Raw genomic sequence first — 12,500 nt, 5'->3', positions numbered from 1 at the left:
TTGCAGGGAGAGTTGTTTGACTGAAATACTCTGAAATCTGGTGGAAAGGAAAGAACCCTACTTAGACTGTAAGATCTTTGTTCTGTGTTTGTACAGTGCCTAGGACAATGCGGTCCAGGACTGGGGCTCCCATGTGCTACTGCAATATAGAGAAATAATGGCCCCAAATCACAAGTCAAGTCCTAGAAGAAAGCGATGAGTTTGATGTACAAATCGTGGGATTTGGAAAACTGACAAGACAAAATCTGGGGTTTCAAGTGGTTGAGGGGAAATCTCTACTTCAGTAATGGAATGTGAGTTACATTGCATGGACTGTCGCTGTGGCAAATGATGTCACTTATAAAATATTGCTATTCTCCCCTGCACGATGCACATTTTAAACTGTGCCTGATTATTGCAGTTCTGGGCACTGCATTTCAAGAAAGATGTGGAGAAATTGGAGAGGGTCCAGAGAAGAGCAACAAGAATGATTAAAGGTCTTGAGAACATGACCTACGAAGGAAGGCTGAAAGAATTGGGTTTGTTTAATTTGGAAAAGAGAAGACTGAGAGGGGACATGATAGCAGTTTTCAGGTATCTAAAAGGGTGTCATCAGGAGGAGAGAGAAAACTTGTTCACCTTAGCCTCTAAGGATAGAACAAGAAGCAATGGGCTCAAACTGCAGCAAGGGAGGTTTAGGTTGGACATTAGGAAAAAGTTCAGGGTGGTTAAACACTGGAATAAATTGCTTAGGGAGGTTGTGGAATCTCCATCTCTGGAGATATTTAAGAGTAGGTTAGATAAATGTCTATCAGGGATGGTCTAGACAGTATTTGGTCCTGCCATGAGGGCAGGGGACTGGACTCGATGACCTCTCGAGGTCCCTTCCAGTCCTAGAATCTATGAATCTATGAATAACCAATGTGCTGTGTTATGTGCTCCTGGCCAGCTGTAATTCTGCCTAGAAATCAATGTAATAGACTCATAGACTTTAAGGTCAGAAGGGACCATTATGATCATCTAGTCTGACCTCCTGCACAAAGCAGGCCACAGAATCTTACCCATCCACTTCTATAACAAACCCCTAACCTATGTCTGAGTTATTGAAGTCTTCAAATTGTGGTTTGAAGACCTCAAGCTGCAGAGAATCCTCCAGCAAGTGACCCATGCCCTATGCTGCAGAGGAAGGCGAAAAACCTCCAGGGCCTCTGCCAATCTGCCCCGGAGGAAAATTCCTTCCCGACCCCAAATATGGCCATCAGCTAAACCCTGAGCATGTGGGCAAGACTCACCAGCCAGCACCCAGGAAAGAATTCTCTGTAGTAACTCAGATCCCATCCCATCTAACATCCCATCACAGACCACTGGGCATAATGCGTTATGTGAGACTGCAGATGTGACAAGATGTTGCCCTGCTATAAGGGATCACACGTTATATGCCAGATCCTGCTCTCATTGAAGTCAATGGAAATTTTTTCATTGATCCAGGGGCGGCTCTAGACATTTTGCCGCCCCAAGCAGGGCGGCATGCCGTGGGGGGCGCTCTGCCGGTCGCCGGGAGGGCGGCAGGAGGCTCCGGTGGACCACGCCTGCGGCAGGTCCACCGGAGCTGCCTGCCGCCCTCCCGGTGACCGGCAGAGCGCCCCCTGTGGCATGCCGCCCCAAGCACGCGCTTGGCGTGCTGGGGCCTGGAGCCGCCCTGCATTGATCTTAAAGGGAGCGGGACCAGCCTTTATGATGTTTACAGCTGTAAGTGGGGGACTGGCATCTTCTGAGGCCTCATGGTATTAACTGGTCTTGGAACCCTGCAGAGAGATGCTAAATGAGCCAGTCCTTCTGACTCGCCATGGGAGGTGGGTGGAGTTTGTTTCACCATGGATATCAGAGACATGGAAGTGGCAGATACGGTTGAGAAGTATGGAGGGAGAAGTCTTGGGAACAACTAAGCCAGAGAAGGCATGTGCTGAAGCTTCTGTTGTTTTATATTATGTCATTAGGAGACAGATGGGTTTTGATTGTGAACAGAGTGTGTAGATTGTGTTTTGGAGAGGGTTTGCCTGCCCCCTGTACACAGTTGCACAAGAGGATGCCAGAGGAAATAACTGGTTTGCGTATTGGCACAATGACTAGAGCTCAGAGTCTAACTGAATGCTCCCTGCTGTCACTCTAGAGATTGATGAGGATCATATGAAACATTTTTGACAGTGATTGAGCAAGAATATTAAGTGATGAAACTTATTCACTAAAAGCCCTGCGATGGCCCCTGGTAACCAACATCTCATAGTACTTGGTATACATCCCTTCCCTGTGAAATAACAGTGTCATCACACCCATTTTACAGATGGGTAAGCAGAGACACAGAGTAAGTTAATATGGCCCATCAGTGTAACACAGGGAATCAGTGCTTCAGTGGAAGCTGAGGGGGAAAATCACATATCCCCATTCTCAGTCCTTTGCTTTGAATGCAACAAAGTTGCTTCAACATTTTTTCTTTCGCCTTCTGTTATGTTTCAGTTGCTCATTTTAAGAAAGGATGGTCTTGAGCCATGTAAAAGATTGAAAACGCTAGAAGAAAAAGACAGGAAGGATACTAACGGGTATTAAGACTCGGTGGTGTGTGGGTCCTTCCTCCATGCAGGTCTGACAGATTCCTTTGAATTGTATCTTGCCTGCAAGAGAGAGATCCTGCTCCAGCTACTTTGGGTAGGGTTAACCTCCTTTATTCCTATGGTTCTGGTACACTTGGCAGAGTTTTGCTCCCGTGCTGTAACTGGCAGTAATTATGGTAGCACTAATCATGAGGAATTTGCGGTCCCACAATCATGGTAGCTGGTGAACTTGTTGTAGAGAGGGGAAGACTGAGCTACCAAGGAGGGTCCCACAGCCAAAGCCCCCAACGTCCTCAGGGAAGCTGTGTTTCTAGCCAGGTGGCTGATGAGCCAGGGTCTGTGGGAACCAACTTGTTAAAATAGACACGAATCTGTGCTGCTTTCCCTGCCGGCACAGATAGTAGGGGAGGTGCAGTGCTTATGCCCAGTACAGGAGGGCAGGAACAGACAGGTGGGTGGGGTGGGATAAGAGGTGCACTGGGAACGAGGAAAGTCCCGTGACCCTAAATCTGCCTCAGCTGTACCACTACAAATGTACTCCAGGAGCTGCTGGTAAAGTGCTTGGTGACCCTTTTAAGAGCAGCCAACCTTCTTTCACTGATCTGCAGCAGCCCTTCATTCAGACGTCTGCAGGAGCAGCTCATGCGCACAGCAGCCCCACGCCCAGGTAGGAGCCCGCCGTCCGAACCAGTTGTGTTGTGACGGAGTTAGTTCCCCACGTCTCTGTTCCCGCAGGGCTGAGCTCAGCCAGGAGACCATATGTTGCCCATCTGCTTGGAGCAATCAGTGGATCTCCCCCAGTTTAACTAAAGGAAGCAGAAGATAGGTGTATGAAAAATACTGGACCAAGCTTGTTGTTAAGGGACAACTCTCTCCAGTGCTTGCTTCATGGTACAAAGCCCTGTGCTGTCTCTCTGTCAGGTCCTGTGCATGATTCTGTCTTGAAAACAGCTGTTTTGTAGGATCCAATGTCCTTTCTGGGCATGGTTAGAAACCACATTAGACACCAAACAGCTGTCTGTTAGCATCAGGGCAGCTGGTCTCTCTAACTCCCAGACAAAGTCAGCAGCATGTAGCCCTTCTGGTGAGTAGGGAACGGGCATGGAAAGCAAAAAAAAAAATCCCAGCGATCAAACAAGAGAAAAAATAGAAAACAAAAGCAGGAAAAAAGCAACCTGAGGAGAGGAAAAGGTCAGGGTAGGGGGAAGAGACAAGGTGACAGCTCTAGGGGAAGGGATGCCTGCATGCCAAGCCCTCATAGGGTTCACTTCAGGCGCAATTCATCTTGGCTTCTTTGGCCAAAATTTTCCCGCCCCCGTTATGGTGCAGTGGGTATTTGTCTGTCTGTCCCGACTCCACCCCAGAAGTGTCTGCTATTGCTGGGAGTGTGTAAAACTCGAGATATGTGCACTTACAGGTGCAGTGCTTATTATCATAAGCAGCGCTCTTGGCTTCAGGTCACTGAGACATCTTACAGGACTCTTGGTTACATGGTTATATTTATCGGTGCGCTGGGGAGTAACTCACAGCATTAAGCGCTACGCCTGGTAGTGAGTGCATGCAGGAGTCAGCCCACAGACTGCTTATAAAGCTCTTTCGGGATGACAGGTGTTCTATAAAGATGCTGTTATGAAGGGGACATGCTGCTGGTCTTATTCAAATCTCATGCAAAAATTTGCTTGCCAGAGTGAGACCTCCTGTGGCACAGCTGAGTCTGGTGTGATGCACTGGCTGGGTTGTAATGGAAAGGGTGGGAGACCCACATCTCTGCGGGGCATCGCTGTGTTTGTCTTGAAAGCTACAGTAAGTGACCCAAAGGCGTGGGATCGCTCAGAGAAAAGCCCCTGTTTCAGCTGTCTGAGTGCTTTTCATGCTTTCTCTCCCCCTCTTCCTCCCCGGCCCCCCTCCCGCCCCCCGGATGCTGTTTCTCATCTTCCGATTGAGCAGGGAAAGTAAGTCTGTTATTTGTTCAGAAAACTGAAAAGCCTTTTGTGCATCTTCTGCTGCCAGTTTGTTAAAGTTCAGAGTTTCTGGGTTAGAGCTGCCGGCTCGTCAATAAGATTCTTGTTCAAACATCCAAAGCAGCCCACGCAGAGCTGGTTGGGCTCAACTGTTCCGTTCTCAGCCTACGACCCACAAGACGCATTGTCTGCCCCTCTTCCTCCATTTCAGCCTTCGCAGCAAGACCAAGCCAAATGTTTCCAACTTGGATGTGGGAAACCAGGCAATTAAAACCTTATTTAGGCACCTCAGTTGAAGTGTGTGTGTGTCTCTCTCTCTCTCTTTTTTCTTTTCCTCTGACAGAGCTCAGCATTTTGGAAAACCAGGACAATTTGTTCAAGTGCCAAAATGTGCTCTGAGTAGCTTTCTACAGCTGGTTGAAAAATGCGGGGGAAGTTTACAAAATTTTGAAATTTCAAAATGTGTCCATTTTGCAAAGCGCAAAAATGCCGCATTTTTCTTTGTAGGGGTTTTAAAAATATATAAATTTGCATCTTAAACATCAAAATGGTATTGGCTTTTTGTTTGCTGGAAGTTTCATTTTTTTAATAAATAAAAATTTCTATAATCCTTTTGATTTTTTGATTGAAAACATTATGAAAATATTCATGAAGAGTGAAGCATTTGGGCAAAAGTCAATAGTTTTTCATGAAAAATGCTTGAGGGAACCCTCTCCCGTTTTTAATTAAAAAAAAATTGTTTTCATTCAAACAAAGTGCCAAGTCTAATTCCTAAGTTGACACACCCACGTTTGAAAATTGTAGCCTAAATTTACACCTTCCAGTGGCCTTGAATTGATAACATCCAAACCAAGTTACATTGCGGTGTACAACATGTGTTTAAAGGTTCAGCATATTATCCTACTCATGATGTGGCACCTATCCAATCTATGTGAGCATCATTCTACAGCAGTACCATGTATCAGTTCTGTACAGTACATGAAACATTTGCTATGTACCAATTGGCATGCAAATGCAGCTTGCTTTCAAAGTGTGCACTGTCCGGTTTTGATCCTGTTGAAGTTAATGGAGGAATCCTGCCTTTATGCTGTGGCTATTTTACCATTTTTGCAGCTCATCCTTCATAGGAATCTCAAGTGGGTAAGGTAGAGAGATGGCTGCTTATTTGAAGAAGTAAGTGCTTTGTTATTTTGGAAGACCGTCTCTTCTAAGGGTCATCCAGCTGTTGCAGCTGTCACTGGCAACGCATCTGGCTCTTCTCACAACTAGAGAGAATAGCTTTCTTCTGCTGTCACCACAGACTACTCTTGCCTTCCCAGCCACAGTCAGCCCTTATAAATGTCCCAATTAGCCTAGTAAGAATGGGGTAGATCCCCACGGTATGCTGCTAACACTCACTATTCAGGGATTTGAATGCTCTCTCTAAATCGGCTTTTACCCAGCACGCAATTCTCACATGGTCTATTGATTTTTTCCCCCCACCCCCTGCAGCAGAGAAAGAAAACCAAAGTGAGAAGGCAACTGGCTTCTGCCAAAGCAGCCTCATGGGAGAGCTTAGAATGCTGCCAGCTTAGAATGTTTAGTAGGGGAAACCAGAGAATGAAAAGCTGCTACGGAAAAGCCTCCACTCTGCATTGTGTTGAGTAGACGCTTTCAAGGGAATCCAGGGTAGCACAGTGCTGTTCAGAAACACCTCCACTGCTTCTGCCCGCTGCAATTCTAAGAATCAAGGGAGCATGGTCAGTTTCACTATAGTTTTGGACATTCCAAGGGGTTTGGAACAGTACACTATACTCACCAGATGGGGATACAGAACTAATAGTGCTTATAGCTCCCTCCAGGATACATACGGTATGAGAGAGGTGCTTGATTTCATCTTCCCCTCCGCCCCCTGTCTTAACCCAGCCTGGGACAGGCGTAAGAGCAAGAAGTACTCTACTCTATCAGTAGTAACGCTCTGCTTTCAACAGGCGTGAACGCTCCCAATCGCTTAGAAATTCTTCCAGTGAATCTCTCTTAAAGGTTTGAGCAAAAATGGTCTTGGGGTGAAGCACTAGAGTGGGATGCAGAAGGACCAGGCTCAGTTCCTGGTTCTGCCACAGAATCTTTGGGCAAGTCATTTAATCTCTCTGCGCCTTGGTTTCCCATCTGTAAATAAGGGGGAAAGGAATGCTTCCTTTTTTCTACCTTGTGTCTGTCTCATCTACTTACAGCGTAAGCTCTTCAGGGCAGGAGTTATCCGTTACTACATGTCTCTACAGTGCCTAGCACAATGGGGCTCTGATCTTGGTTGGGATCTGTACCTTGACATAAATAACTGGTAATAATTAATTTAGTTTAGATTAAATGAGATGGTTCGATCCCGTTCAACAGGGATTTCTAAAATCCTTGTGTGAAGGTTAATCCTGAGCCTGCCTGCCTTGTTTCCTTATAATGCTAGAGTGTGACCTGGTCTCTTCAGATTAGACATAGATGTGTATCATCATCAGAGCAGAATGGCAAAGATCGGAGGCTGTTGGAAGGAATATTTTTGTAGCCCCGTTTAATGGTCATTTACCTTTTAACAACATTACTGTTGGGTATAACTTGTGGTTACTTGACAAAGAGTGCGTTGCCTCCGGATCTGATGTGAACTGCTAATTTTTTGGCTCTGGTTTCACGTAAACTGAATAGCCAATACTTTGAGGCAAGAGACTTCTTTTCATCTACCAAGCATAGCCCTAGACTCGTGCCAAGATGGGATCAGATGCATCGACAGCCAAATGTCATGAGTGGAGCATGCAGCCTTTGTGTGGAAAGCAGCTTTGTTATTGCAACATTAAAGTTCCCGACTCTCCATGTGTCACTCTAGCAATGAGGCTCCTTTGCTGGAATTAGGTGGAATTACTGGACTAGGCTGCTTCTAGGAAGCTATAGTAGAAGTAGCAGTAATAAAACTGGATAGAACACATCATCAACTCAGGTTTCAGAGTGGTAGCCGTGTTAGTCTGTATCAGGAGTCCTTGTGGCACCTTAGAGGTATGAGTACTCCTCGTTCTTCTTATCATCAACTCATGCTTTTAGAGTTAAATATAGGATGGAAGAACCTCAAAAGCATCCCAGAGGCTGATTGTAAACCCACCCTGACAAATCTCTCAGGGCTGCCCATCTAGCCCATTCTCTTGCACTCACTTTCCTTGCCCTTTGCTTTGGTGCCCATCTAGATCCAAACTAGAGCAAACGGGCTTAAGACAAAATTGTTAAGGGTCTGCAGACAAACTCCAGACTAGATGCTGTATGGGGTTTGGCAGAGCCGTATAGTTCTTTTCCCCAGTTACCTGCTGTCCTCATGGATCTGAGATTCCTAAATGCCCTTTAAACATTATTTAAATTTCTAGGGGCCCTTTGAATGATCATTGCCTAGTAACCACGTGTTACAGGGCACAGATGGTCTGGTGGTTAAGGCACTGGGCAGGGATTTAGGGGACTGAGGTTCATTTCTTGACTCTATGACAGAATTCCTGGGTGACCTTGGGCAAGTCCCTTAATCTGAGCCTCACTTTCGATAGGCTTCAAATGAGGATGACAATCTCTAGCTCTCTCAGGGTAGGTATCAGGCTGATAAGTGTTGTATGAAAACATCACATAGATAGGGGCTGCGATTCTTAAAAGGAAGGTGCTAGAACAGGGTAAAAGTAAAGCCCCTCACGAGGTAAGAGGCACAAATCTCATTGACTTTCATAAGGACTCGTGTTCCTAACTCCCTTTCTGTGCTTTCAAAAATCCCACCCTGATTCTACTACTCCAGTCCCCTTCCCTTGCTGCTGCTGCAGAACCCTGGCTTTCTAATATGCTAAACAAAGGCCCTGGAGATGCTGGCTGAAGAGCCCCATGGGGCTGCAATTGGAATCAAGTGAGTGTTGTCAGACGCCCCATGGGGACAGGACCAGCAAGGCAGCCTCGCTACAGCAGTGGTACCTTACCATGTGATCGCTTCTAGACCACCAGGGTGAGAAGGCAAAAACACAGGAGAAAGAGAGAGTCCATGGTTCGGACACTAACCAAGGACTGGAGAGACCTGGGATCAATTTCCTACCCCTGCACAGACTTCCTGTGTGACCTTGGGCAAGCCACTTAGCTCATCTGGGCCTCAGCTCCCCAACTGTAAAATGGGAATAATAGCACTGGCCTGCCTCCCAGGGGTGTGGAGAGGATAAATACATTAGATTTTGAGATGCTTCGGTACTACAGTGATGAGGCAGTATAAATATCCAAGTTACACATTCAGGGCAGAGGGGCGCCACTGAGGACATTTGGATCAGGCTGCTCTAGATAATTTCCAAACTGGTTTGCCCATCACTAGGTTCAATATACCGTACACATAGTGGGACAGATCCTCAGCTTGTTGAAATCACTGTAGCTCCATTGATTTCAAAATCCTACCTTGGCTTAAGATAGAGACACTTCTGGACCATTGCTAATTCTTACCCACCTGCTGTGGTCTTTTCTTTTTCCTCCTCATTTGCACTGAGTATCCCTTTGGCTCCCTTCATATCCATCCTTGAATATTTCATCTTCACTTTCCTGCTTGTGCTCGTTGCTTTCTTATTAAAATTAGCATGTTCCTCCCTCTCTTCCTTCTTCTCTCTGAAATGAATAGTCCCATTCATTGCAGTGGCGATTTATTTGTACAGGTATCAGGTTTGGATATGGAGCATCCCACTGAGATCAGAGGGAGATTTGCATAGGAACAGGCCACGCATACATTGCTGTTGTTTGAAGAAGAGCTGAACGTTTTTCCTTGAAGGCCCTGATCCAGGTCCATGGAAGTCAATCGGCATCTTTTCACTGATCTCTGTGGCTGTTGGATCAGGCTCTCAATGAGCTGTTTGAGTCACGGGAAGCCTGAAGCCAGTTTTGGCATTCTGACTCCCTTGCTGGAAAATGAAACCTATTGCATGAGCTGTGTTGTTCGTAAGAGATTCGACCCTGTGTGCTATGGTAGTTCTGGATGCCTGGGAGAAGAACGAGGTCATTCTCTATAGTAATGGGGGATGGGAGGAGGAATCATTAACCTTAAGGAGAAACACAAACTCTATCTTGACTTCCATGTGGACAGCTGTTGGGGAAGCTGACCCACTTCAGTAGCTCCGAGATAAGCTGTGATGTTGTTTGGGTTGTGCTCTTACTGTTATTGTTGCTTATATGTAAAGTGTCATGTCCGGTAGAACAAGCTAATAGGACAGTATATTTTGGCCTTGTCTCCAGTGGGATTTTGCGCCAAGTCCAGCAGTTGATGGCCAGCCACCCAAGTCACTGCGCCAGCGCAAATTCCACTGTAGACAGGAAAATTGTGATTTACACAGTGGTGTTTTGTCTGTTTGCTGGACTCAGAGCAAATCCCCCAGGTTAGAGAATGCCTGAGAGATGTGATTGATACCAAATAATCACTCCTCCGTTTGAATCACAGTTATTGGTAAAATCCCAGTATTTACAAGTAATTCCCCCTTTCCACTTGCTTGTGAAAAGCACTGGGACTTCTTGGTCTTACTGGTACCTGATTTGTGTTGCAGTGGGTTGTGCCAGGTGACGAGACAAGCCAAGCCGATGCAGCACAAGGCAGACATTTGAAGTTGCCCATTGGTGCTCAGCCAGACCAAAATAAAAGTAATCTAATGTAGAGAAGTCACAATAAAATATAAAGGGCTCCCAGGCAATAGAACAAAGGCTCCTGAGCAAATTAAGTTAGGTTATATAAATTGATCTGGAGGAAGTGGACTGGTGTTTACAGTCAAGCCCAGGAGCGATGGTCAATTGTTGGATCCACAAAGTTAGCCAAATAAAATCATATGGCATTAGAGTACAAATACTTGCTACCACCCAGTAAACTGGCTTAATAATATAATATATGCCTATCTCATAGAACTGGAAGGGATCCTGAAAGGTTGTTGAGTCCATCACTCAGCCTTCACTAGCAGGACCAAGTACTGATTTTGCCCCAGATCCCTAATTGGCTCCCTCAAGGATTGAACTCACAACCCTGGGTTTAGCAGGCCAAAGCTCAAACCACTGAGCTAGTCTTCTCCCCTTACACGCACACCTTCTTAGGGCATATCTACACTTACAGCATGTGGTGTGACTATGCTCTATGCCAACAAGGGAGAGCTCTCCTGTCAGCATAAAAAACCACCCCCTGTGAGTGGCAGAAACTTTGTCGGTGGAAGACGCTCTCCCACCAACATAGAGCTCTGTGCACACTAGCGCTTATGCTGGTGTAATTTATGTCGCTCGGGGTGAAATATTAATACTGCTGAGTGTCATAAGTTTTGCTGACGTAAGTGGTAGTGTAGACATAGCTTTAGTAGGGAAAAAATTGCCTTGTGATTAGGTACTAAGACTGAAAACTAGGCACTATTCCTGGTTCTGCCACACGCTTTCTCTGTGACCTTGGACAAACCACTTAATCTAGCTGTGCGTCAGTTTTCCTGTCTACAAAATGGGGATATTAATGCTTTCCTACCTCCCAGAGTGTTGACATATTTCATTGCTGTGGGGTGCAGATCCTATTGTAAAGAGTGCCATGGAAATGCTTATAAATAATCGCATCTCCCCAGCTTAACCACTCCGTGTTTTGTAGCCCCACATCCCCTAGTGGTGCAGCAAGGCATTGTAACAATAACATTAATATGCTTATGCATTGTAACAATAACATTAATATGCTTATGCATTGTAACAATTAATATGCTTATGCAAAGCATGTGAATATAGGAAGTGACTGAGTTAATGTAGAAGAGGAGAGTCCTAAGAGAAGGAATCACCATACCTGGCTGACTCCTTGCCCTTCCCACCCATTGTCGTTCTTATTCTGCATTTCCTTTCTTCACAAAACACTCTGTTCTTTCTGCGCTGGAATGGTCTCCTGCCCCTGTTCATAACTTACCCCTGGCAACAGTAGGCGAAATCAGAAGTGAGTAACTGAATGCCAGCTAGTAGAGTGTGGGCCTTTTCACAGAAGTTATTTGACAGGGAACCGTTCAACAGAAAGAAGAAGGATTTTCTTATAACTAATAAACTGATTGGCTCTGCTTAGTGGTGGTGCTGGGGGCATGATCTACTTGACCTGTTCTCCACTCGCTCTTTAGGTTATTATAAAGGGGGTGTTCTGTCCATGGCGTCTTTCTCCTGAACACTTACTTGTTCAGGTGCTGATCAGTCCTGCGCTTGCTTTCAGATCCTCTACATCTCCATTTGATGCAAGAGGCAAATTGCTGGAAGCTCTTCAAAGCAACATAGTCCCAGAAGACCCTGAGTATCATGGGTATACTCTATTTCTTGTGCATGAGTCTTTGAGTCACTGCAAAGATAAATGGAATCAAATTTGAAGTGGCCCCAAAAAGGCAACGTTTGGAGCTGGATCCCAGTCTGAATCAGGTTGAGACTAGGGCTCAGGGCTCTAGGCAAAATCAGGGTCATATTCAACGGTGCCAAAACCTTGCCAGCTGCTTTCATGGTAGTTCCAGCAGCAAATGGCCAAACTCTCACAAGATCAGCTGTTCTTACAAAGCCTCTAAACTCTCTGGACAAAATCTTGGTGTGATTTCAGCTATAGCTGAACTGGAATCAGAAAACAAATCCCTTCCACTTAGAGATGTGATCCAGAACCAAAACCTTAAGAATGGTTCAGCTCAAATCCAAATCCCTCCTGATCAAAACCATGTCCAGCGGTTGGGAATTAGAGGTTCAGTGCATGTCCCCTCTCTAAATGTAACCAGGTGGCCCTGTAAAGAAATTATCCCAATTGTTTGCTGTGTCTCCTTTAGCACTAGAACAGCTGCTTACGGAACTCGAGGATTTTCTGAAGATACTGGATGAAGAGAGCCTCAGCAGCACAGCTGTAGTGAAAAAATGCTTCCTTTCCGACCTCCTGCGAGTGTACACAAAGACGAGCGGTACGTGTGGATACAGCACGTTG

At 45.8% G+C, this 12,500-nt stretch overlaps 1 protein-coding gene across 6 annotated transcripts in view; it reads left to right on the top strand.

Moving 5' to 3' along the window:
* Positions 1 to 12,500, top strand: part of AFAP1L2 (actin filament associated protein 1 like 2) — a 109,689-nt gene that overhangs the window by 52,539 nt on the left and 44,650 nt on the right. For 5 of the 6 annotated variants that reach the window (XM_039481875.1, XM_039481877.1, XM_039481874.1 and 2 more), the window contains exon 2: positions 12,349 to 12,477. In XM_039481875.1, coding sequence (XP_039337809.1) covers positions 12,349 to 12,477 — 129 coding nt within the window. Of the gene's footprint in view, positions 1 to 11,827; positions 11,847 to 12,348; positions 12,478 to 12,500 lie in introns of those variants that run through there. The other variant, XM_039481878.1, reaches the window with a different exon arrangement.

This window comes from Mauremys reevesii, linkage group 7, assembly GCF_016161935.1.
Source record: "Mauremys reevesii isolate NIE-2019 linkage group 7, ASM1616193v1, whole genome shotgun sequence".
Taxonomy (NCBI): Eukaryota; Metazoa; Chordata; order Testudines; family Geoemydidae; genus Mauremys; species Mauremys reevesii.
This window is presented reverse-complemented; position numbering and strand designations above follow the sequence as displayed.